A 25,510-nucleotide genomic window follows, 5' to 3' on the forward strand; every position below is an offset into this window, starting at 1 on the left:
CTGGAAGTGAGTTGGGGTACACTTAGAAACTCAAGATGCCCTACACTTAAACCCATAACTTGAATAAACCCGATTTTGTATGATACTAAATTTAAATAGCAATCACTTAGATGATTTAAAAGAACACACAGGTGTGCATTAATTCATGTAGAAATCACCAATTTTTGTAGTTTCATTGAAGGAATCGTTAATTTCCGTTTTTTCAGAGGCGGTGATGAACGCCTCTCGAGTCGAGCGGAAGGAGGAAACATGCCAGTAGATCAAAAGTAATCGTTTGATTATGATTATTTTGAATGGTTGAGTGATGGGCAAATGCACAAAATAAGAATATGAAGGAGCCATGAACAGTATTTATTGTACCAGGCTGAAATCAAGCTGCATCAAAGTCAGTATCCAAACCCTCTACCAAGAGTAAATTGAACAGCGAAGGGAAAATGGGAAGTCGCTTCAAGGGCGGGTTGTTAGGCAGCAAAGTTGGGACACGAGAGCGGTTGAACCCCTTTGACTTCCAGAGCCTTGTTGAAGTGCACCTCCATGACCTTTGAGGCTTTGGTGATCTTCAGGTTCTTCATGCAACCTCTGAAGGACGTGCGGCCAGACAGAGCTACCTGACGAACGCCGTCTGAACAAAACACAGACATCGCTGAATTAGCACTTCCAAAACGCAGGGCAGGCTGCACTCTGCAATCGACGCAGCTCACGCCACTCTTGCTGTCCTGCCTGCGTTCAGTGTGAGCTACATCTGAATTTCGCCTTTCGTTATACTGTGGTGAACTAAACTTGCTGTACTGATGAGTGTCAAGTGGGACTTTTGTGTCTTAGCGTCTCTCACCCGGGTAGCCTCCCACATAGATGGGGTCGTTGGTATCGCAGGTGTTGGAGCGCGCATTGGAACTCTGAGCTTGGCTCCGCTTCCCATCTACCAGCAGCTCCACCCTGTGGCGAACCTTGTTGGCGAGGACAGAGTGCCACTGGCCATCACAGAAGCCGTCGCCGTCGGGCACGTGCAGCGCCGTGATCCGTCCGGCGCCGTTGTCCACGTGGAATAGCAGCTACAAGAACGACAAGTAGTTGTTAGTTGGTATCAATTAATCAATCTGGCCATAGCAATGCTTTTTATATCACCACGAATGACTCTTCATACCTGGCCCTGAACAATCTCCAGACCAAGACCATCATTGCCTTGGTTACTGATGGTCAAAAGGACGCCATTAGTTCTGCTGGTTCGGAACTCCAATTCAATGGACACGTCGAGACCAACTCTGTAGCTGGACACTAGTAAAGGAAAGAGTGAGTCCATTACAGTAAAAGGCAGAGGGAGAGTTCAAACCTCACGTGAAAAGCATACTTTAAATCCTCCTATGACCACAGTTCATTAGAAATACACAGAAGACGCTCAATGTAGGGGCAGCCTGGCGGTCGACTGGTTAATACATCCGGTGCAGAGTTCAATTCCGGCCCCGCCCTTTGCATATGGGGTCTTGACAGTCAGCCACAGGGGCCACACTCCTCCTAATTACTGTCACTACTTTACCGGAAAGCACTTCATGGTGATTGTGGAAATTTAAAGTGTTCCATGACCCTGCTGCATATTTTTTCGAATGTGGGAGGAAACCAGAGTTTCTGTGGAAAACCCGCGCAGGCACAGGGAGAACATGTTGAAAAAAACGACCATGTATAGTAAGGCGTTTTTAGCCCGAAAAACCGACCATGTATAGTAAGGCGTTTTTAGCGTGAAAAAAACGACCATGTATAGTAAGTTCTTTTTAGCCCGAAAAAAACGACATAGTATAGTAAGGCGTTTTTAGCCCGAAAGAAACGACATAGTATAGTAAGGCGTTTTTAGTCCGAAAAAACGACATAGTATACATAGTAAGGCATTTTTAGCCCGAAAAAAACGACCATGTATAGTAAGGCGTTTTTAGCGTGAAAAAAACGACTATGTATAGTAAGGCGTTTTTAGCGTGAAAAAAAACGACCATGTATAGTAAGTCGTTTTTAGCCCGAAAAACCGACCATGTATAGTAAGGCGTTTTTCGCCCCCAAAAAAACAACCATGTATAGTAAGTCGTTTTTAGCCCGAAAAAAACGACATAGTATAGTAAGGCGTTTTTAGCGTGGAAAAAACGACCATGTATAGTAAGGCGTTTTTCGCCCCCAAAAAACGACCATGTATAGTAAGTCGTTTTTAGCCCGAAAAACCGAACATGTATAGTAAGGCGTTTTTCGCCCCCCAAAAAACGACCATGTATAGTAAGTCGTTTTTAGCCTGAAAAAAACGACATAGTATAGTAAGGTGTTTTTAGCCCGAAAGAAACGACATAGTATAGTAAGGCGTTTTTAGCCCGAAAAAAACGACATGGTATAGTAAGGCGTTTTTAGCGTGGAAAAAACGACCATGTATAGTAAGGCGCTTTTAGCGTGAAAAAAACGACCATGTATAGTAAGTCGTTTTTAGCCCGAAAAACCGACCATGTATAGTAAGGCGTTTTTCGCCCCCAAAAAAACGACCATGTATAGTAAGTCGTTTTTAGCCCGAAAAAAACGACATAGTATAGTAAGGCGTTTTTAGCGTGGAAAAAACGACCATGTATAGTAAGGCGTTTTTAGCGTGGAAAAAACGACCATCTATAGTAAGGCGTTTTTAGCGTGAAAAAAACGACATACTGTAGTATAGTAAGGCGTTTTTAGCCCGAAAAACCGATCATGTATAGTAAGGCGTTTTTCGCCCCCAAAAAACGACCATGTATAGTAAGTCGTTTTTAGCCCGAAAAAACCGACATAGTATAGTAAGGCATTTTTAGCCCGAAAGAAACGACATAGTATAGTAAGGCGTTTTTAGCGTGGAAAAAACGACCATGTATAGTAAGGCGTTTTTAGCGTGAAAAAAACGACCATGTATAGTAAGTCGTTTTTAGCCCGAAAAACCGACCATGTATAGTAAGGCGTTTTTCGCCCCCAAAAAAACGACCATGTATAGTAAGTCGTTTTTAGCCCGAAAAAAACGACATAGTATAGTAAGGTGTTTTTAGCGTGGAAAAAAACGACCATGTATAGTAAGGCGTTTTTAGTGTGAAAAAAATGACCATGTATAGTAAAGCGTTTTTAGCGTGAAAAAAACGACCATGTATAGTAAGGCGTTTTTAGCCCGAAAGAAACGACCATGTATAGTAAGGCGTTTTTAGCGTGGAAAAAACGACCATCTATAGTAAGGCGTTTTTAGCGTGAAAAAAACGACATAGTATAGTAAGGCGTTTTTAGCCCGAAAAACCGACCATGTATAGTAAGGCGTTTTTCGCCCCCAAAAAACGACCATGTATAGTAAGTCGTTTTTAGCCCGAAAAACCGAGCATGTATAGTAAGGCGTTTTTCGCCCCAAAAAAACCGACCATGTATAGTAAGTCGTTTTTAGCCCGAAAAAACCGACATAGTATAGTAAGGCGTTTTTAGCCCGAAAGAAACGACATAGTATAGTAAGGCGTTTTTAGCCCGAAAAAAACGACATGGTATAGTAAGGCGTTTTTAGCGTGGAAAAAACGACCATGTATAGTAAGTCGTTTTTAGCCCGAAAAACCGACCCTGTATAGTAAGGCGTTTTTCGCCCCCCAAAAAACGACCATGTATAGTAAGTCGTTTTTAGCCCGAAAAAAACGACATAGTATAGTAAGGCGTTTTTAGCGTGGAAAAAAACGACCATGTATAGTAAGGCGTTTTTAGTGTGAAAAAAATGACCATGTATAGTAAAGCGTTTTTAGCGTGAAAAAAACGACCATGTATAGTAAGTTGTTTTTAGCCCGAAAAAAACGACATAGTACAGTAAGGCGTTTTTAGCCCGAAAGAAACGACCATGTATAGTAAGGCGTTTTTAGCGTGGAAAAAAACGACCATCTATAGTAAGGCGTTTTTAGCGTGAAAAAAACGACATAGTATAGTAAGGCGTTTTTAGCGTGCAAAAAACGACCATCTATAGTAAGGCGTTTTTAGCGTGAAAAAAACGACATAGTATAGTAAGGCGTTTTTAGCGTGGAAAAAACGACCATGTATAGTAAGGCGTTTTTAGCGTGAAAAAAACGACCATGTATAGGAAGTCGTTTTTAGCCCGAAAAACCGACCATGTATAGTAAGGCGTTTTTAGCGTGCAAAAAAACGACCATCTATAGTAAGGCGTTTTTAGCGTGAAAAAAACGACATAGTATAGTAAGGCGTTTTTAGCGTGCAAAAAAACGACCATCTATAGTAAGGCGTTTTTAGCGTGGAAAAAACGACCATGTATAGTAAGGCGTTTTTAGCGTGAAAAAAACGACCATGTATAGTAAGTCGTTTTTAGCCCGAAAAAAACGACAGTACAGTAAGGCGTTTTTCGCCCCCAAAAAAACGACATAGTATAGTAAGGCGTTTTTAGCCCGAAAGAAACGACATAGTATAGTAAGTCGTTTTTAGCCCGAAAAAACGACCATGTATAGTAAGGCGTTTTTCGCCCCCCAAAAAACGACATAGTATAGTAAGGCGTTTTTAGCCCGAAAGAAACGACATAGTATAGTAAGGCGTTTTTAGCGTGAAAAAAACGACCGTGTATAGTAAGGTGTTTTTAGCGTGAAAAAAACGACCATGTATAGTAAGGCGTTTTTAGCCCGAAAAAAACGACCAGCAACGACAGAGCAAGGGTTTGAACCAGGGTTGCCTGGACAGAAAGCCAGCATGTATACCTCTACGCTACCAGTGACTGTGACATGCTCTGAGCTGTTGGCGTATTTGACATGCACTCCAGAGGCTGTGCAGGAAAAAGTAACTGTTTGGTGTTGTATTTTCACACATCAATGAGTGGGGTTTGAACCAGGGTTGCCTGGACAGAAAGTCAGCGTGCATACCTCTACACCACCAGCAACTGTGATGTGATCTGGACTGTTGGCGTATTTGACATGCACTCCGGAGGTTTTGCAGGAAAAAGTAACTGTTTGGTATTGAAATCTCACACATCACTGAGCGGGATTTGAACCAGAGTTGCCTGGACGGAAAGCCTGCATGCATACCTCTACACCACCAGTGACTGTGACTTTCTCTGCACGAAAGACATATTTGGCAGAAAACCCCCTGACTATACATGGTCGTCCTTTGGGCCAAAAAACGCATTACTATACATGGTCGTTTTTTTGGGCTAAAAACGCCGTACTATACATGGTCGTTTTTTTCGGGCTAAAAACGCCTTACTATACATGGTCGTTTTTTTCAGGCTAAAAACGGCTTACTATACTATGTCGTTTTTTTCGGCTAAAAACGCCTTACTATACATGGTCGTTTTTTGGGCTAAAAACGCCTTACTATACATTGTCTTTTTTTTCGGGCTAAAAACGCCTTACTATACATGTCATTTTTTTTCATCAAAAAACGCCTTACTAACATTGTTGTTTTTTTGGGCTAAAAACGCCTTACTCCGACCATGGTCGTTTTTTTCATGCTAAAAACGCCTTACTATACATGGTCGTTTTTTTCGGACTAAAAACGCCTTACTATACATGGTCGTTTTTTTGGGCTAAAAACGCCTTACTATACATGGTCGTTTTTTTCACGCTAAAAACGCCTTACTATACATGGTCGTTTTTTCACGCTAAAAACGCCTTATTATACTATGTCGTTTTATTCGGCCTAAAAACGCCTTACTATAGATGGTCGTGTTTTTCGGGCTAAAAACGCCTTACTATAGATGGTCGTTTTTTTCGGGCTAAAAACGCCTTACTATACATGGTCGTTTTTTCGGGCTAAAAACGCCTTACTATACATGGTCGTTTTTTTGAGCTAAAAACGCCTTACTATACATGGTCGTTTTTTTCGGGCTAAAAACGCCTTACTATACTATGTCGTTTTTTTCGGGCTAAAAACGCCTTACTATACATGTCATTTTTTGTTCGGCCTAAAAACGCCTTACTATAGATGGTCGTGTTTTTCGGGCTAAAAACGCCTTATATACATGGTCGTTTTTTTTTCGTCAAAAAACGCCTTACTATACATGGTTGTTTTTTTTTCAGCTAAAAACGCCTTAATATACATGGTCGTTTTTTTTGTTAAAAACGTCTTGGAGAAGGCACGGAGGCAGACAAAGTACCTTTATTTGTTGAGACTGTGAAAACCATCAAAGTGTACGTTTTAAAAAAACTACCACAGCTTTTGAGGAGCCACAACAAAAACATTTAATATAGCAGCGACACAGTTCACTGAACCAACAGCAAGTTATAACATTTTAAGCGCGTCTCCACCATGCAACCATCTTGGGGTCGACATATTACCGTAATGACCATACACAAGGCGCACCAGATTTTAAGGGGCGCGGTGAGCTTTTCAGAAAATTTGGTGCGCCTTATCGTGCGGAAAATACGGTATAGTCAATATAGATCGTTGATACAACCTGAACAGATGCAAAACTCCAGAAAAAAAACAATTATTGCAAGAAATTATAAAAATACTACAGTGAGTCATGGCGGTCTTTTTACTTGATCAAAAAATAAATCCACACATCTATGTTTCTAGATGTCATCTCACCTGCTTTCAAAAATCCAGTTCCGTCAAAATAAGTTCCTTGTTCGGTGGCAGCGAAGCATTTTCCGACCATGTGACTGGAGGTCGGCGCGGACATGTCAAGCTTAAAGTCTTCAGTAAGTGCCTCGGTACGACCTGAGACAACCGGGCCACAAGTAAAACACCTTCAAATCTAGTTGGAATACATTTTTGCACCTTTGCAAAGAATTCCTACCCGGTGCGGCAGCTTTTGTGCTGACGGGACCTCCCCCCATCTTTAAGCGCCGCAGGCACCCGCTGATGCTGTAAAGAATCTAAAAGGCAAAAATTTGCGGTCTTTGAATTGAGTACTTTTCCACACGTCCGTCTCCTTTTTTGCTTTCCATTACCGGTCCGATCCTCTTGGTGGTGTAGTTGTGCGGTAGACCACCAACATACAGCATTCCCACCACGTCCAGCAAGTCCGCCTGAAAATGACAAGCAAATAAGCACGAAGGAACATGACACATGAATACTGATGCTTTTTGGAACAAAGGCAATCATTGGCACTTATACTCAAAAAACAAAACAAAAAACGTGATTTACCTTTTTGGGGCTAATCATCTGTTTACTGTATCGACCATCCAACATCAGGAGAGCTCTCTGCTTGCTGCGAGTTACACGGATCTGAGACAAAAATACATACCAGTACATAAATAATGATAACGGTACACACACAAAGGACATGGATGATAGAAAGGAAGTCGGACGAGAATGCATGTATCCTTTCCGGCATTCATTGTGTGGGTGAGTGTATTTTAACTCGTTACAAGATGCAAGTAAGTAATAATAAACAATGGGAATGTGGTCCAAATAAGTGTGACCAGTATTTTCCACACAATGGAATCTATGGCAGCAAATCTGGCAAAGATTAAAGAAATTATTACGGCAGTCAGACAATAAGCGGGAACTGAAATCCTGAAGTCAGTCATGTGAATCACAAGACCACCAGTGATCATCCAGTTTCACGACTGAGTCGCTGGTGGCATCGTGGTACGCTTGTGCGCGGGCAGCGTAGAACTGATTCCCGCTCTGTGACGATGTGAATCCGGGTGCGTATTGTTGTTCAGCTCTAATTGTGCCATCGCTGAATGTGTGGCCGTCCCACCTTATGCCAGTTGCCATCGTTGATGGAGAAGGGGACGCATCCAGACGTGTTGCCGTGACCGAGGTCATAACCCAGGCACACCTGTCCATCTTTGATCTGCGCCGGCACAGAGGAGTGGGGGGGGGGAAAGAGTGCTTTGAGTTGAGCCAGTAACTAGCATCCGTGGAAACAAGTGTTCAACATGATACCTGAATGGAGACAAAGTCGGCGTGGTTGATTCTGGCCATGTACAGCACCAGTCCCGACTCCTCCCGTGTCCTCAGCTCAAACTCCAAACTCAACCTGAAATACACGCACATGAATGAAAACAAATAAGTGCGCCAAAAAAAATGAATTATTTGACCGTTGCCAACGTTTGCCTTCCAATATGCGCATCCTGAATTGGTTGTCAGTGCTTCTGTTCTGTTCATTTTCTTCAAAGTAGGAGGGGGGAAAAAACCCCTCCACTTCCCAAGGCATCGTTGAGTCTCCTGCTTCTAAACACCAACCTTTCTCTCACTTTGGCGTCATCGAAGGTGAAGCTCATGTGACTGTTTCTGCCCAGCCCGAACTGGTAGGATTTGTCCAGTGCCACAGGGGCAACAGCTGAGGGGCACGAGTCCTGCAGATTGGGGGCAAACGGTTCAGAAAGAAAGGCAACATGGTCAAATATTGACCGTTTCCGGCCACAGTAAGATTCCAGACTGTTAGATACGCTATGTTTCTTTGACCATGTCAATAAAACGCCGAGATTGGCCTTCTACAAGTGTCGTCAGTTAAGCGTTTTTCCCCATTTCATCAGCTTCATCTCACGTGGACTTGCAGTTTAACGTGTGGCCACGAGGTGTCAGTGTTGCAATACATTATATCAATGTGATTTTCTCATCAGTTTGCCTCAACCTTAATTCTTATTCTTTCATTTCGTTTTTCTGTCCGGTTTCATCTTGGCTTCACATTTTCTTGCCTCGGTTGCCCTTTTACTCCCCCCCCATCTTACCACCTGCATTCTTGTGAGACAAAAGTTCCAGAGACTTATTTTGAGCGTGTGTTTGTGTGCGAGTGTGTGTTTCTTAATCTCCTCTGGTCTCTTGTTCTCTTTCAAGTTGAAGAGACTCGGCGCACGGCGACCTTGCTTTGTAACCGCCGACACTCACCTCTTATCATGCTCCGTCTTCATATCCGCTCCTGCTCAACCTCTGCCTTTCTTCCCTTTCTCCACCTCACCCAGGCCCCCCTCTAACAAAAGAAGACCCCTCACCCTCTCTCTCCTTATTCTTCTCTCGCTCTCCTGCGGCTTTCCTTTAAGCCCCCCCCCCCAAAAAAAACACTGGCTGCCGTCTTCAGAAAGAGTCCTTTCCTCCTCTTCATCATTGGCCGGGGCCTTCATCGCTGTCGTCTTCTCCTCCTTCTATCCCTTTCATTCGCCTCTTCCTCCCTCCTTTTCTCTCATCTCCTCTGTGGCTAACAATGAGGCTATGGTCCTCCATTCAGAGCGGTTAGTCTTTTCTTGGAGGTCACATTGATTGAATGTGAAGTCATTCAGCCACGATTTTATGTCTTTGTATGTATGTATGTATGCGTGTGTGCGTTTATGCTGCCGCCAGGTTTCCTCCAGAGAAAAAGACTTATAAGGTCGAAATGAGCCACTTTTGCAGCTTCTCTGAGTTATCCCGAGCCCAAAGGTTTCATTACTCCAGAGAGAACCGCTTAGACTTTGCCATGTTCGTCCTGTAAATGAGTGCTCATTACATGCCTTAGTGCTGTTTTCACCTCTTTATGGTCTTTGAGCTGCAACTGTGTAAAGTTTAGAACATGCAAAATGATTCTATTATCCCTGATTGCCCCCCAGAGGATTAACATACATTTAGCTATAGCTTTTGCGCTCTGGAGTACTGGAGTCGTTTCATGAGGAGATGAAGCAGATTCATACTGCAAAGAGCACTGATGCGTGATTCACTGCGGCCTGCGAATGCATTCTTCCGTTCGTGCATATGATCAAGTATCAATGCAGGGACAAACTACACCGTATTTTCCGCACCAAAAGCGCACTGGATTATGAGGCGCACCTTCAATGAATGGCCTATTTTGTAATTTTTTTGATATACTGGACACACCGGATTATAAAATGCAATCTACAATGCATCCACTAGATGGAGCTACACTCCTTCCGTTCGACTTGAGGCGTTCATTAACGCCTCCAAAAAAACGTAAATTAACAATAACTTCAATGAAACTACAAAAATTGAAAATAGTGCATCAAAACAGAAAAACAAACGAGGAAATCACAAAATAAATTCTATAGCCCCCCTACAGAATTTATTTTGGCATTCCCATGAGCATTTCCTGGACGGTCTCAGAAGTGTTTGTTATTTATTCATTTGTTGTGTACTGTATTCACAAACGAGGAAATGACAAAATAAATTCTGTAGGGGGGGCTGAAGAATTTATTTTGCGATTTCCTGGCTTGATTTTCTGTTTTGATGCATTTTCGTAGTTTCATTGAAGGAATCAACTTGCGTTTTTCAGGGGCGGTCAAGAACGAACAGAAGAAGAGAAGGCACGGAGACGGACAAAGACGTACCTGCATTTGTTGAGACTATGAAAACCATTATGTATGGTCAATTGTGTACAAGTGCGTATACCGTGTCAGCAGTGGGCGAGGCTTCGGCAGAAGTAGGTGTTGCAGCAGGCGCGACAATTGCCGTGGGCTCCTGCAGTCATTCATCAGGGGGCGGGAAGGAAGGGCTATTATGTGATACAGCCAGGAAGCACATGTAGCCGCTCCAACTAGCAGCAGCATTAGCCATGCAATGATGGTGAGAAGGTTTTGTGATAATCTAACACTCAACAGTAACTATTGCATCGAGCTATATCAAGGATTCGAACTTTAATGTGTCTCAATGCCAAGGTTCATGGAACAAAACAAATGGCTGACTGTCTACCCGCCTCTTAGCATCGCATGGACTGCTTTGGCTCCTGCGGGGCCATAAAGCGTAGCTGGCATGCACAGTTAGCTTGCACATCAGTGTGACTTCACAGCGCGCGACCGGCTGCTGGAGAGGGAGTTTAGTGGCTCAAGGCTAAAGGGACAATAAAGAACAGTTAATGGGCTGTACGAGTGCGGCGTGAGAGAGCGCTAAGCTAACACAGAAAGCTCATGGCTGCATTGTATCCCTCGGAAATCGGCGCATGATGGAGACTGCATGTGTTCGCCTCGGATATGATGCTCAAAGAGGTGTAAATCAAATGAAAGGCTCTTATTCATTTATATATCTGTATATCGATGTGTAAATATTAGCGCATGGATCACTCACGGCAGGAAGTTCCGGAGGCGAAGTAACAACTGCGGGAGCGGGTGCCGGCCGGTGCGGTTTGGACGCGTCCTCTTCCTTCTTAGCCTCTTCTGTAGGATAGGGAAGAGGAAGAAGCGGGGCAAGGCTGGGGCACTGTCCGATTTCGGCGTTTTCAAAGGACACCGACTGGGAGAAGTCTGACAGACTGTGACGGGGACAAGAACAACAGTCAGTTAAAAATGCATTCCAATCAGTGTAATGCCTTATGTATGGCTCAAGAGCAGGGAACGTTGTTTGTGTCATTGTTGTGCTTTCTTCATGGAATCAAACCATCTCATCATACTTGCATCAAATCTACATCCAATGGTGATATACCAAAAATAGACTTGCCACTTGGGGGACAAGTGAGAGACCAGGAGGCATCGCATGGGGAGGAGATGGGTTAATAGGGGTGAAGTGAGGTGAGAGATGGACAATCAGGCCCAATGAGAGTCATGAATATGTTGATGCAGTGGGACAGAGCCATTACGGCAGATCAGGCACAAAGACACAAAGACTGTATTGGCATTGTCATGCTGAAGCTTGCCCTTATAGAATTTCACGCGGGGGGGCCAAGGTGAACATCTCAGGTCTAATGAAGTGAAGTGATCAATCGCGGAATGTCAAAAAGTGTTTCGTGCGGTCACGTGAAACCGCGGATGACCAGGAGAGGCGTCGGAAGGGCTTTTGGGGTTGACCTACACAGAGTCGACCATGAGATTCCAGATGCATCCCTGGAATGGGACGTTGGCTCTGTTGGACGTCTGCTCCACTTCCGCGGGAATACCGCCGAGGAATAAACGGTGCAAGACGATTGGCTGGTCATTAGGAAGCGGAGACTCCCTCTTTGCCTCCTCGTCCACTTGAACGGCAAAAGATCTGATGAAAACGCACATTGTCACATTCCTTTTCAGAAGTATGACGCTGCGAAAGAGGAGACTCATGGCCAATCTTTTGGGCCATACGGTGCTTTTACATCACAGTGAGAGAAAACAAACAAAACAAAAACAAACGGTGTCAGATGAGGAAGACGTGCTCCAACCCTGGCTCACTGACCTGCCAGGTAATCTCTCGATGCGCAGCGAGTGCTCTCTGCCGTCACTCAGGATGCCTTGCTCGGGCCGCCTGATGACTCGACGCACACTGTGGCTGCCCGTGTACACCAACACCTCCAGGGAGCCTTTGTTCAGCATCACAGAGAGGAAGGGCTGCGGGAGAGCGAGAAGATGAATTGGACTCTATCAGGCCTTGAAAGGACGTGCGTGCAGTACACCCGGGTAGTTAGGAAGATGAAGTGGAGCCATTTCAACAACGGCGCAACACTAAAGAGCCCATTTGTTTATGATTGCTTACACTCTACAGCCATTTCATATGAATAATAATTGCTCAGCATTGCTCAGTTTGCTTTTGTTCAGGTTTATTCCCATTTGTGGAGGGTTCAGACAATGGCCTGACCATAAAATGCCCCAAAATTTAAGTCAGGTCTTGTGTTTTGTTTTCAAGAAGACATCGGCCACATTCTTAAATTGTATTTGGTTATTTCGATTATTTAAAAAAAAACAAATATGTACTCGATTTTCTGCACCAAAAGGATTATGAGGCACACCTACAATGAATGGCCTATTTTGTAATATTTTTTAATATATCGGACGCACTGGATTATAAAACGCAATCTACAATGCCTCCACATCTAGATGGAGCTAAAATCCTTCCGTTCGACTCGAGAGGTAATCATAACCACCCCCGAAAAACGTAAACTGACGATTACTTCAATGAAACTACGAACATTGAAAATAATGCATCAAAACAGAAAATCAAGCCAGGAAATCCCAAAATAAATTCTATAGCCCTGCCTCAGAAGTGTTTATTTATTCCTTTGTTGTGTACTGTATTCACAAACGAGGAAATCACAAATTTCAGATTAAAAAAAAAAATAGGCGAGTTTGAGAATAGTAATGCACAAATAGTGAAGTGCAGCAAAGGGGAAGATAAAGTAGAAAGGGATTGGATTCAAAAGCACCCTGAACCGTTTAACTCCCCAACTTAAATCGAACTTGTCCAGCCGCATGTCGATTTGTGTTAGACCTTTGCGGAGGGGCGAAGAGCGGCTGCCAACGCGCGTGGACAATGTCGACGCGCAGAGGAGAGAGGCAAAAAAAAAGCGAGAAAGTGGGCGATGCGTGGGGTCCGTAAAAGAGGAAAAGGGGGAGTGGAGAAAGCCGAGAGGAAAGGATAACAAGAGATGAGAGGAACGTTGAGGAGAGGATAATAGGGCGACGAGATGAGAGGGCAGAGAGCAGAACAGCAAGAGAGAGACGAGGGAGCGGGAGAGAGACAGAAAGGTGGGAGAGAGCAGCGGCGCAAGGTCAGCCTCATTTGAATTTTAATTCACTGTGTGCCACAGGGCGAAGTGGGAGACAATTTACCACTTGAAAATGGAATTTCAATTTGAGGTCGGGGGACAAATTGGACCGAGATGTAGCTACAACATGCCTCTCCATGTGCCGCTTGCGCACACACACACACACGCACACGCATTCAAGACACACACTGCCACACATGAATTGAGACATACATTTGTGCGAATGAGCGCGGACACGTACACACACACACAAGCATGAAATCAAACGCTGGACATGCTTGATAAAACTTGCCCACTAACCACATTGACAGGAAAGAAGGCGCACTTCTTTTGCTGCGCTTTTTAGATTTGACACTTTCCAAATCGCCTTTACCACTCAATTCGGCACAATTCAACTTTATTTAGTTTGTATGTCTGACGCGTAACTCGCCGGGACTACACAAGCGGAGGAGGTAAGCCAGGGATGTCCAAAGTCCGGCCCGCGGGCCAAATCCGGCCCGCGGTCGAATTTCATCCGGCCCTCGGCCCCTGTCATAAAATCAGTGCCGTCTGGCCCGCAGGTTGGGCGCAATGGAACACGTGTTGCATTGACTGAGGTCTCGTAGACTGGTGAGTGATGTTTCATAGAGTACTGCTTCCCTCTAGTGGCTAAATGAGTAATAGCATTCACTAAATGAGTAATAGCATTTAGACACTAGAGGGCATCACTCACGAGTTAACAAGACATCACTCCGTGTTTATATTGACTGATATGTCATATTTCAAATGATCCTTGCAGTTGTGGATATGTGTATTGCTTGTTCATTTCCCTGTTGTTCGAGTCAAAGGTTTTGTGACTATTGAAAAGTCATGGTGATACATTTTATGTTTCAATTTGCACTCAGGAGACTTCCGTTTAAGAAAATAAGTGAATAAGCAGTTGCATGTGATATACCCGTTTCAAATGAACAAAAAGAAATTCTTAAGATTGTTGAAATTAAAATAAAAATGGAAATGTGAAACAGATTGGCTTACTAAAATTTGTTGAACAATATTGTTGTTCAATGTAAAGAATGTCAGCCAAGGTCGGCCCCCCGACATTTTACCACATAAAATCTGGCCCCCTTGGCAAAAAGTTTGGACACCCCTGAGGTAAGCAATCCTGGCAAAAGTCGGAGATTGTCAAATATTATTGACTGCACGCAAGCGTAGTTCTTCATTTTCATATGTCACTTTCCTCGTTGGCCACCTCCCCAAATTCCCGCTCACCTTCTCCCCGCCTCCTTTGTTCTCACGCAAAGCTCTCATTTTCTTTTCAAATGTCACTTTGACCTCCAAATCGCCTCCATCTCTTTGTTTCTTTTTCTCTTTCCTCCTCTGCCGCCACCATTCCGTCCCGCTCTTAGACACCCATTAGTCAGGGCCAAGTTGAGTTGATGGTGTTCTTAACCTCGCTTAACCTTTCCACACGCGCGCACACACCGTCCCTTCCAGCGTTGTTAGTAAAAATAGATTTATGCGCCCAACGAGCAGTAATGATGGATAAACCAGAGGTAACCCTTTGTCCTCACGTGCACAAACGTTGCGTTCAGTTCACAGTGACATTTATGTTCTGCTGAGTGGCACGATTAAATTCAAATATTTATAAATATGTTTTTATGATGGCAAAAGGTGCTATAAAACACTATCCCTTGTGTTCTGTTGCTGATGATTTACAGGTAAAAAAAAAAAAAAATCCTCTCATTGTCCCCCGCAACACATTATTGTTATGCTGCATTTCAATACACGTGTGTACGTCGTGTTGTGTTAACAACAAATGATTCAGAGAAGAGGTAAAATGATGATAGGTGTGCAATTCGTGTCCGTGAATATGCAGCATAATGAGCACTGTCGACAACCGAGTGAAACCTCGCCGAGCGATGAGAAGGGAATGATGGCAAAGTCATACATTTTGTGTAATAGATGCTGTGTGTGTGAGTGTGTTTACGCATGTTAAGGGGCATCCGTGTCTCACTCATGTTTCAGAAAACTGGTCCATTTGCCGGCAAATGGAAATCTCATTAAAATCCACTTGGGCATTCACTTTGGAAAAGCGTGCGCATTTGTGCGTGTATGCAATAAACTCACCTCTCCCGATTGTCGGCGTTTCCTCTTAAAGATGACATTCTTGTTACGGACCTGCGGTGGATAGCAATACTTTGTTTTCAACTAGCCATCGCATTTTAACACAGCTTATCTGGTTACCAGGTTACAAGGTCAATAAAGAGGCGATTGCTTGATTTACAAGCTTGCAGATTCACACACACAAAAAAATAAAAATAAAAAGGAGTGCTAACCTGTTGGCCGATGGGCGGTGGGCCACCCACGGCTAAGAGAAGGGTGCCGGTGTCCACCTGGGTGCTGAACGACAGGCTGATTTCAGTGCCGGCCGCCAGGGAGAACCCAGCCAGCTCCACATATCCCGGCTTGGAGAAGCTGACTGTGTATAAGTTCTAGGAGACAATGCGATGCACATTAGACAAAATGTTTGACTTTTTTTTTTTTAAAGTGCATAGACAGTCACAAAGACATGCAGATAAGCTCGGGAAAAGGAAGGACACCTGAGGAGAATGGAATGAATACCCCAGCCGCCCCCCCCCCCCCCCCTCCCGAATGTCAAGTACACAAGCGTGGCCCTTTCAACTTCTTTGTATGGCTGCTTGAGTGTATAAATAAATTCCATTAGTGAATAGAAACCCTGATGAATGCCTTGGATGACTTTGGGGGAAAAAAAAAAACGCCATTGTGGAGTCAATGAAGCGCAGTTGCGTAACTTGAAGGAAAACAAGCTTTAAGGGCATCTGCATTCGAGTTTATGGATCAAAGTTGCACTTATTTAAGTCACGTTATGATCTGCGCTCCAGCTAATGCAACATGAGTGATGTCCTAGCTGGAAAAAAAAAAAAAAATTGAACAAAATCAGTCAATGGAAACAACATTTCGCTTTAAAAAATTTTTTTTTAAAGAAATGACTGTGCTACTGATCCTAGAAATCAACTCTGTTCCAACACTGGACACGACTGTAGATTAATATTGCCGTCTACGTTCGGGGTAATGCAACTTGAAATCTGTCCAGGCAGATGGCCGACATTTGGACTCTTTTTTTTTTGTTCTTTCTCCTAATAAGCGATCTGACCAAGCGCGCCAGATCCGACGTCGCACGAGGCGTCCTGATCGTGACAACGTGGAACTGCGAGCTGATACTTCAGATGCAATATGGTTTTCGAGGGCGAGTGAGCACAATCTTACCTCGACATTACATCCTTTGGTAACCCCGGTGTAATCAGAGCTACTGAGGAGATTATACGGAGTTCGGGATACTTCAATCTCCCGAAGGCAGCCGACATAGCGCTTCAGCATGACCTCCGCCCTAGAAAGATATTACAATCATCAGACTTTGCAATCTCTTAAAAGTCTCATGTAATAGGATCATGTCTTCATTATTGGAGCCTTGAACGCTTTTTGGCAGCGTATGATCGGCGTCGACCTGACATCAGCTGTGAGCATAATCGGAAGGTGACGTTTGTCCTTGTTATGAAAAAAAAATAGGATTCATGAGGTCTGCGCGTGCACCGTTTTTGGATTCAAGCCAAGTTGATATTGACGCGAACATATTTCGTGCACCTTTTTGTCAATGCCATTGCACAATTTTGGGTTTGCTCTCCCATCCCCCCCCCATGGAACAAACCAAAAAAAAATCCTTTTGTATAAGAATTCAAAATATGACAAATGTCACAAACGAGACATTGTTGCTGCTGGAAGGACAAATGACACATCCGGGTGGAGAAAAGGCAGAAAAAAAGTGTTTTTTTTTTTTTCCACCCTAGTGGAAGAGCAACAGCCATTCGGGACAGACAAACACGCACACACACACACACATACACACATAAATTGTGCGCTAAATTGCACTCCAGCATCAGTGTGGCCAGCCGCATGCAGAGAGTAATGTCCAGTCACATTTGGTGTTTAAAATAAACTCGTGTCGCTTTACCTGGATTTCATGCTGTTCAGAAAACACACACGACAATCGCATATTAGCACGCATTTGTCACCAACGAGGAATCCCTTTATCCCTTTTTCTTAGATTCGAGACGTTATTTGGATATAATTAAAAAAACGTTATTGGATATATAACCAAGCAAACGGACAGAAAGACGTTACCTGTAGTTTCCAATGGTAGGCAGACCTCCGAAATAAATGCTCTGCTTCTCCTTGAGGTTGAGCCCGGTGGCCGTCCCCAGAGATGTCGCCCCTATCTTCTCTTCGGCACTGGAGTCAATGTCCACGATGCTAACCGTGGCTGCACGAATAGTTGACGAGGGCTTGAGCAAAAGCAGCGCTTTGCCATGCGTCTTTTCGACACGCAATCAATCAAACGCCGATGTTGTTTACCTTGTTTCTTGTTGCGAGACATGGTGAGGGATTTCCAGCGGCCGTCGTTTTGACGGTGAGCCGAGATGACGCTGCCGACTCCCGAGCCCAGATCGAAGTTCATCTTCACTTTGCCCCCTGCCAGCTCCAAGGACATGAAGTCTTTCTAGAAGGGAGCAAAAGGTGGCGGGAAGATCCATTTCGGCGTGTGGAAAGACATTTGGGACATCTACAAATTAAAAGTGCTGTGTGTGTGTGTGTGTGTGGTAATCCGCAGCCTGGCTACCATATCGTCAGTTGCCAGATACATGAGCAGTGCGTCGGAGGCGAATGTTCGGAACTTGAACGTGACACTGGAAACATTCGGGTTCCATCTTGTGGGTCGTGCCACGGCGGCGTATCCTTCGCCGTCCAGCTGGACAGTCCCTTCACCGTTTGACGCCTGGGGACTAAGAAACGGCAATAAAGAAAGAACGAAAATGTCTATCAAGTCATGTGTGAAGCAATGGACGACTTCTGGTTTCCTGGGAGAAATCCTGAAAAACTTCCTGCCCTGGTATCAAATACAATCTTTGAAGCTTTGAAGCCAATCGGGCTACATCAGAAACGTCAAAGCACTTTTTCACGACTTGGCAGTAACCAGCAGAAGGAGCAGCCGATCCGGCACTAACGAGTTTGCTGCTTAGGAAGTCAAAATCGGCTCTGCATCAATTACACGTTCACTTTTTCAATTTCAATGTTCTTTTTTTCCCCCCCGAGATTTGTCTAGATCAACGCAATACCAACATCATGCATTGATATCCGTCTCCGCATACCTGACGACGCATCCTTTACAGTCTCCCTGCCTGTCCCTGTAGTTCCAAAGTCCAATGGGTTTACCGTCAAGGAAGGTTTCCCCCATGCAGCCCGCGAACGTCGTCGTCCTCACGGCATCCGCTTTCTAAAAGGAGGACATTGACGACAACACCAAGGGTAGGAAGTCGCCCGAATCGCATGACGTTACCTTGATGGTGCCGAGTATCCCGCCCACAAACAGGTACGCGTTCTGGTCCACATCCAGGATGGTGTAGGTTACTGGCGAGTTGGCGCTGTTTGGGCTTGGCACGAAACCGGCCCTCGGACCTTCGAGGGGGTACACTAATATGGTCCCGTTCAATCCGTTACTGCAGACAGACAGAAATGAGGAAGTCATTTTATTTCCTGCAAGGCGTTTACGACCACGTGTGTTCCGTCACATGAAATCAGCCTTTATGAACCGGCAGCGGGGAAAAGATGAATGCGAGAAAGCGATCGCGGAGACAGTTTTGCGGCAGGCGGGGACCTCGGAGATGTACGCTGAAATTGATCTGCCACCTTGAATTTGTTGTTTCATCGTGCCCAATGGTTGGGAAATGGAAAGTCAAAGCCCCCCCCCCACCCCCACCGCCTCGCACAACTCTCTTTACTGAAAATACGTGCATGGGCATGGTGGCCCTGGATGCTATGTAAGAGCTAGCGGCTGACAAGGATGCAAAAGGTTTGATTTCCCCAAGCGAAACGTCGTCATTCCATTGGGAGAAATGATGTTCTCGAGTTGTTTAGGTTTTATTTAGGTTTCTGTTTCCGGCCGTTGCTGGGTCAATGACTTCTCATGTTCCCGTTAGAGTGAAGCAGGAGACATGAAACGACTTTTCCATTTGGTATTATCTTAGCACTAGCGTCACGCGTCTCGTTCACGTTTGAGTGTGTGATATTTGGATATCTGCTCTTTAAATATATGCCCTGTGTTATGTCATTCATCTAAAACCTGCATTTAATGATTCCGTGTTCCGATACGTGCGACAAAAGTCAAGTCAAGTCAAGTCAACAGTATTTCTAGAGCACTTTCAAACAGCCATCGCTGCATACCAAGTGCTGTACATGGAGCGATTTAACATACACAATAAACAGTAAGACGAATCGGTAACAAAGGCGGTAGAAAGCACCAAGCAGTAAAATCAAGGACAAATCATGCCGAGTCGAACGCCAAAAAAGAGCTCAGAGAGGTAAGTTGGCGCGAGATTATTCAGAGATTTGAAAACAAAGAGGAGGATCTTGAAAATAACTCTGAAATGAATGGGGAGCCAGTGAAGGGATGCCAAAGTGGGAGTTATATGCTCCCTCTTACGAGTACCAGTCAAGAGGCGAGCAGCGGCATTCTGGACCAGCTGAAGGCGCTTGATGGAGGACTGGCTGACTCCAAAGTACAAGGCATTGCAGTAATCCAGCCGGGATGTGACAAAGGCATGAATTACTGTCTCAAAGTGTTCATGTGACATGTGAAAGCGTAACATGGCTGATTAATTGGTTCGCTGATGTCTTCCGCATCGCTGCGTTGCATCCAATTTGCGTACGCAGATGAATAGTGACACATTCGTTGCTTTTTGAAAGGAATAATGACATTGTTTGTACTGCCGCAAAATAAACATCGAAAGAAAATAACGTGACTCTTACCGAGAAGCTTCTATTCTGTGCCAGTTGCCATCGTGGATGGTGAGATGGGGATACTCTACTCGTCCCACCCCTGAACCCACGTCCCAAAGGAAATACACTTTGCCCTTGCGCATCTCCAGGGCCAAGAAATCAACCTGGAACGCACAGTAGACAAAGCAGGCCATCACTTTTCTGCAATTCAAAGACACAAAGACCCCTCCCCGCAAATAGCCCTCAGTTTGGAGTGAAATACAACCAAAACACGCAAGTCTCAAGAGTTCATGACTTGAATGCACAGCTTGAGTCAGTGAAGTTGCAAGAACTCGAACGCCAATGCCACTTTAAGCCGATTTTCTCCTTTTTGTATTTTCCATTCATTTTGTTTTTATTATTACGGATGAACCGTGAAAAAAAAAAAAAAAGGGAATAAGAGGCTTTGGAGCATGTGCACTCATCTAAATGCTGCTGAAGAATAACACTCACTCAGCATTCTTATTCATGTAGCATTATGCACAGTTGGAGATGAGGGAGTCAAATTTGAAGACACACATTCACACACGTCCTCTCTTATTGTTGTCGTCCATCCACCTCCCCCCGGAGGAACGGCCATTCTCACAGAGCCCAGATCACAGAGCTGCGTCGTTGCTTCTCAGCCAGCATTACACACCGTTAGTGAAATGTTGGACACGCACACACATGTGGTGTGCCTCGTTGTTTGAGGTTTACTTTGACTGCAGAGTTCGTCAGCTTGAAGCCCCTTTTCTCAACTCATGCTAGACGTGAAGTGAGTTAAGCTGGTTTCGCCGGCACCACATTGCTGTCGTATCTCAAATTTTTATTTGGAAGTCAGAGGAGGAAAAAAAAAATAATTATCAGCCTGCTCTCAGCCTCAAGCGCATGTAACTTTTTGGTATTCCTATGATGGATCATTCAATTCATTTGTTGCCAACTTGCAGTTTCTGCCTTTTCAAGCAATTTTTGAGGGAATTTTAAACTGTGATTGTCTGTACTTTCCATCCCCCTACATCATCACAGTTAAACCGTGTATATACTCACATATTTGGCTGAACCCAGGTAGAAGAGCAAATTATCAGGCGTGGTGGTCTTGACGTGAAGAATGATGGTGTTGTACCTGCCCTTCCTGATATCAGGGCGGTAACTCCGCAGACAGTCGCCGCCGGACGACACAGACACTTTAATCTAAAAAGAAAGAAAAAGTCACATCCAAAGCGATTCCATGTGTAGTTTTCGCGACACCGTGTGTTTCTTACCGAGTTGGCTTGCTTCCTGGCTTGGGTAATCAGTTCCTTGATCTGGGAGATGTTTCGTCTCAAGTTGTCCTCCAGCTTTTTGATCGGCTTCAGCTTCTCCAGGAGTCGATCAGCTTCGTCCTCTAAATCCTTCACTTTAGCGCCGGCCGCGTGGACTGATTAAAGAGACGGACGGGGTCACAGAATCAGCGACGTCATCGCGTGTAAAAACTTTACTGCTGAGGGAGGCGGTGCGTGGGGGGAGGAGGAGGGGGGGGGCAGTATACCGAAAGCAGCTGAATCACTCAGTCATTGATTTAACAGAGAAAGGAGACGAGACGAAGAGCAAGAGAGGCAGAGGGAGGAAAAGGAAAGAGCCAATCAATTAGTGTAGCTCAGCTCAGCATTCAAAGAGAAGCTTGTCTAGACTATTTATTTGAATGGACACCGGAGGAAGGCAAAGCCAATAGAGTTCCATGCTTTGCGGTGTGCCGAGAGCTCATGCTGGAGCGGAGCTGAGGCATGATGATGATTAGGAGCAGATACTGGCACGTGATAGCTTGAGAAGACACCGAGACAAAGGATGGATGGATGGTGCGCCAATACTTTTGTTCAACTCCAAAAATGCAAATTGGGTTGGACTTTTTTTTTTTTTTAGGCCTTCAGAAATCAGATTATGAAATGTAAAAAGGGTATTGGGGCGCCATTGATAAGTGCTTATGATGAGGTAAAATAGATATACATACTTATAGCTGTGGGGGTAAAAGACAAACAAAGAGAAGAAAATAATTATTGTAGTCACGATTTAGCAAAGTTTTCATGGCGTAATCATAACGTTGAAGAGCATAATGGCGACATGATTTTTGTGTTGTGTGCTATGGAATGGGTGTCAAACACAGCTCTTGTAAATAAAGATTTCTTTGAGTACTAGAAATAGAGTGAGTCCATCAAAAAAAAAAAAAGAAAAATCAAGAGAAAGCTCAACTTAGAGCATGGTGATTGCAAAATCAAGTGCTATTTGTCACCATATGAGGAAAAAAAATAAACAACTTTAATAAACCTTAATATTGGAGTTTTGGGGCTTACGTTCTAAATGTTAAAAATGAAAAAATGCCATACCAAAGGGGCAAAAAAAAAAAAAATCCAAACAGAGGAAAATAAATCCATCTCAGCCTGTTCGACTTTTTTTTTTAAACAAAATTTATAGGATCCAATGGAATGAGCTCAACATGTCACGAGGCAGTAGGAGATGCTCACTGTTTTTCTCCGGGTCCTGAATCATCTTGTTGGCGACGCGGACCGCGTGGGCCAACTGGCTGAAGTTCTTCTGTATGCCTTTGACCTGAAGGTTCAAGGTCGCGAGGCGCTCCAGGACGTCGAGGGCTGTCGCGTTTGCCTCAGCGGCCACGGCCCTTGTTGCGGTCAGCTTGGCGGCCGTGTCTGCCGGACGACAACGTTTACATTTGCAATCCACGCGGAATGCCTTCCGGCGGTTTTATCGCATGTATCATCATATCGAACGGGTAACCTGTGAACTTGTGTCAAGCCGAGCTTAGAGCTCATTGATTCCACTGTCACGCGCGGCGTATTTGTGCAGTCATACCATCGGGCATGGCGTCGAGTGTTGTGGCGGTTCCATTGATGGCTCTGAGCAGGTCTTTGGTTCTGTCTCGGGCGGATTTTACTCTGCCCTTCAGTCCGGACACACTGGCGGCATTGTCTGCGGTAGAAAAAGTCATCTTTTGGTTAGCGGCCGAGTTCAAATGGTTCTGAGAAGCTGCGGTGAGTCTTTAATGTGCTTGATGAGGAGGGAAAATGGAGGCAAAGCGAGCGACTTATATTAGAGGGACGTACATGACGTGAGAAAAAAAATCTCGATTTCTGCCAAATATTGCCACACAATACCTTTGACATCATTATGGAGTTGCTTAGCGTGGTTGAGCAGCTTGAGGCTCTTCTGAAGGGCACCTTGAGCTTCCTCCTTCACGGGGATCTCTGGGCCTAAAGCCTGCACGCGCACACGTGAAATAGAAAAATCAGTGACAAAGAACGCTTCAGGATTTGGCAGCCACTCACGAATTAAATGGCTTTCACCCGGCACACAAAAGGTGAAGTCATCTGCATATCACCTTTTTCTGCTGTCGGATTGACCACTTTGCACGGCTAAATGACATTCCCACAAAAAAAAAAAAGGGCTTCAAATGGCGGAAGGACCTCTTTACAATATTTCCACACCTCTGCCCTGTAATATTTCAGACTCTTTTTACTCCTCCTTTGTCCTACGCCACTTATTGGCCAAGAGCAATGAACACCAAAGGAACGAAAAAAAGAAAAAAAAAAGACAAATTGAATGAAATTGAACCCAGTGGAGTAACACGAGTAATTTCTTCTCCATGACATATGATATGATATCCCCCCCGGTTGGTCAAGGTTAGCGGCCACCCGGCCGCGCGGAACACCGTTCGACACTGGGCTGGGGTGCGCCCGGATGATGGGTGCCCCCTCTCCGGTTTATCACACCGCATGTTTGTGGAGAGCATGGTGCTAAATGACTTGCAAACGACCTGATTCGTGTTTTTTTTTCTTTTTGTTTCCTGCTGAGGAGGAACATGATTGATGAACTTTGAAAATAACTGAAGGAATCAAATGCCAAATTGAGCTTCTTAACATGTTTACTCTTAATCGCAACTTTTTTTTTTTTGCAATTGCAAGAATGATTGCTGAATGAAACTGCAATTGTTACAGAAGTGGATACAAAGTAAGGCGCTACGATGGACCCCGATGTATCCGAGTACATTGCACGTGTTTGATTCCTGACGTTCAACCTTGCGCGTGTACTTTTTACCATCGCCAGCGCTTCCGACGCAGTCTGCTTGGCCGCCTTCGCCTCTTTCTCTGCTTCTTCCACGTTCGCTTTAATGTTTGTGTAGGCTTTGAAGGCGGCCGTCGCATTAAAGGAGAGGTTCTTCGCTTCGGCCAAGATCCTGCGAGAAGAGCGGAAGAGTCAATTTCTCTTTTTTTTCCCCCCAGGTGGTATAATCCTGCATTGTGAGCCCCGGTTACCCATCCAGAATGGTGGCGGATTCCTTCAGCTGTTGGGCGTGATCCTCGGCGGCATGAACGCGATGGGCCAGGCCGCCGCCGCTCAAACCGTCGCTCAGGTGCCGCACTTTGTCATCCAGCTGGTCGTTGAGAGGACCGAGTTGGTTTCTCATCTCCTCTGCATCCTACGAGCGATACTCAAGAGTCAGACGTGGCACGCGTTACTCGCCGCGGAGCGTAAGACAATCTCCCGACGAGGTGCCCCCCGTTGTCGCACCTCTAACTCTTCATTGATGTTGTCCGAAAGCTGGTTGGCATCATCCAGGAGGTTTTCCGCTTCCCCCATGACCTTTTCTGCTTCTCGTTTGACCCCGAGGACCGCCGCATGCCTCCCCTTTAAAAACAGAGCGGCGGCAAAGACCTCCGTGTCGGCTAATCGGCATCCAAGTCATGACAGAAACGAGACCGATATTAATGGAAATAACGATGACCTTCTCTCGCAAACGTACGAAGCCGTGCAAACGTGTTTGCTTCAACGCAAAGCTGTCATTATGTCGAATGAAAGGCAGCAAATGGACACCCCCGCTTATTTGTACCATTTGCAATCAAGTGAAAGTGCATTGAATTGCTGGGATTGTTACCATGCCTTATTGACACAAAGATTAGAACGAGACATTTGTTGCAAATAAATAGTTAGGAAAATGACTATGAATGGGGGGGCGGGGCCAAAGCGGATCACTTCCCTCAATTTCTCAGCATGCATCGTTTTGCATATCTGATATTCAATCCTTGAGTGATGAAAAAGCATACACACAACTATATTTTACCCAAAAAAAAAAATGAAAAAGAGTTCTTTGAGTACCCTCGGCGCTCATAATGTGGAGAGCTCCTTCAGTAATCCCACTTCAGAGAGGTGGAAAATGAATTCAACGCGATTATCTATTTGAAGCATATTACGGCGTCCATTTTCTCTCTTCATGACACAGTGAGTTCGGGAAACGCCATGTAAATATAAAATCCGACTTTACAAAGTGCTACTTTGGAAAAT

At 44.7% G+C, this 25,510-nt stretch overlaps 1 protein-coding gene across 3 annotated transcripts in view; it reads right to left on the bottom strand.

Moving 5' to 3' along the window:
• Positions 1 to 332: 332 nt before the first annotated feature.
• The window catches only part of lama2 (laminin, alpha 2), an 89,943-nt gene continuing 64,765 nt past the window's right edge, over positions 333 to 25,510 (bottom strand). For 2 of the 3 annotated variants that reach the window (XM_052052493.1, XM_052052491.1), the window contains exons 43-73: positions 24,740 to 24,856; positions 24,484 to 24,647; positions 24,266 to 24,404; positions 23,326 to 23,428; positions 23,024 to 23,140; positions 22,678 to 22,860; positions 21,442 to 21,596; positions 21,227 to 21,370; positions 20,192 to 20,325; positions 18,723 to 18,882; positions 18,535 to 18,659; positions 18,006 to 18,168; positions 17,741 to 17,885; positions 17,510 to 17,648; positions 16,598 to 16,718; positions 15,646 to 15,801; positions 15,437 to 15,487; positions 12,025 to 12,176; positions 11,671 to 11,847; positions 10,951 to 11,134; positions 10,279 to 10,347; positions 8,140 to 8,258; positions 7,846 to 7,933; positions 7,658 to 7,753; positions 7,096 to 7,176; positions 6,900 to 6,977; positions 6,746 to 6,824; positions 6,535 to 6,666; positions 1,145 to 1,275; positions 833 to 1,052; positions 333 to 622 (exon numbers count right to left, since the gene is read on the bottom strand). In XM_052052493.1, coding sequence (XP_051908453.1) covers positions 462 to 622; positions 833 to 1,052; positions 1,145 to 1,275; positions 6,535 to 6,666; positions 6,746 to 6,824; positions 6,900 to 6,977; positions 7,096 to 7,176; positions 7,658 to 7,753; positions 7,846 to 7,933; positions 8,140 to 8,258; positions 10,279 to 10,347; positions 10,951 to 11,134; positions 11,671 to 11,847; positions 12,025 to 12,176; positions 15,437 to 15,487; positions 15,646 to 15,801; positions 16,598 to 16,718; positions 17,510 to 17,648; positions 17,741 to 17,885; positions 18,006 to 18,168; positions 18,535 to 18,659; positions 18,723 to 18,882; positions 20,192 to 20,325; positions 21,227 to 21,370; positions 21,442 to 21,596; positions 22,678 to 22,860; positions 23,024 to 23,140; positions 23,326 to 23,428; positions 24,266 to 24,404; positions 24,484 to 24,647; positions 24,740 to 24,856 — 4,083 coding nt within the window. In that variant the 3' untranslated portion in view covers positions 333 to 461. Of the gene's footprint in view, positions 623 to 832; positions 1,053 to 1,144; positions 1,276 to 6,534; positions 6,667 to 6,745; positions 6,825 to 6,899; positions 6,978 to 7,095; positions 7,177 to 7,657; positions 7,754 to 7,845; positions 7,934 to 8,139; positions 8,259 to 10,278; positions 10,348 to 10,950; positions 11,135 to 11,670; positions 11,848 to 12,024; positions 12,177 to 15,436; positions 15,488 to 15,645; positions 15,802 to 16,597; positions 16,719 to 17,509; positions 17,649 to 17,740; positions 17,886 to 18,005; positions 18,169 to 18,534; positions 18,660 to 18,722; positions 18,883 to 20,191; positions 20,326 to 21,226; positions 21,371 to 21,441; positions 21,597 to 22,666; positions 22,861 to 23,023; positions 23,141 to 23,325; positions 23,429 to 24,265; positions 24,405 to 24,483; positions 24,648 to 24,739; positions 24,857 to 25,510 lie in introns of all 3 variants that reach the window. The other variant, XM_052052492.1, reaches the window with a different exon arrangement.

The sequence above is a fragment of the Hippocampus zosterae genome, chromosome 19 (genome assembly GCF_025434085.1).
Source record: "Hippocampus zosterae strain Florida chromosome 19, ASM2543408v3, whole genome shotgun sequence".
NCBI lineage: Eukaryota > Metazoa > Chordata > Actinopteri > Syngnathiformes > Syngnathidae > Hippocampus > Hippocampus zosterae.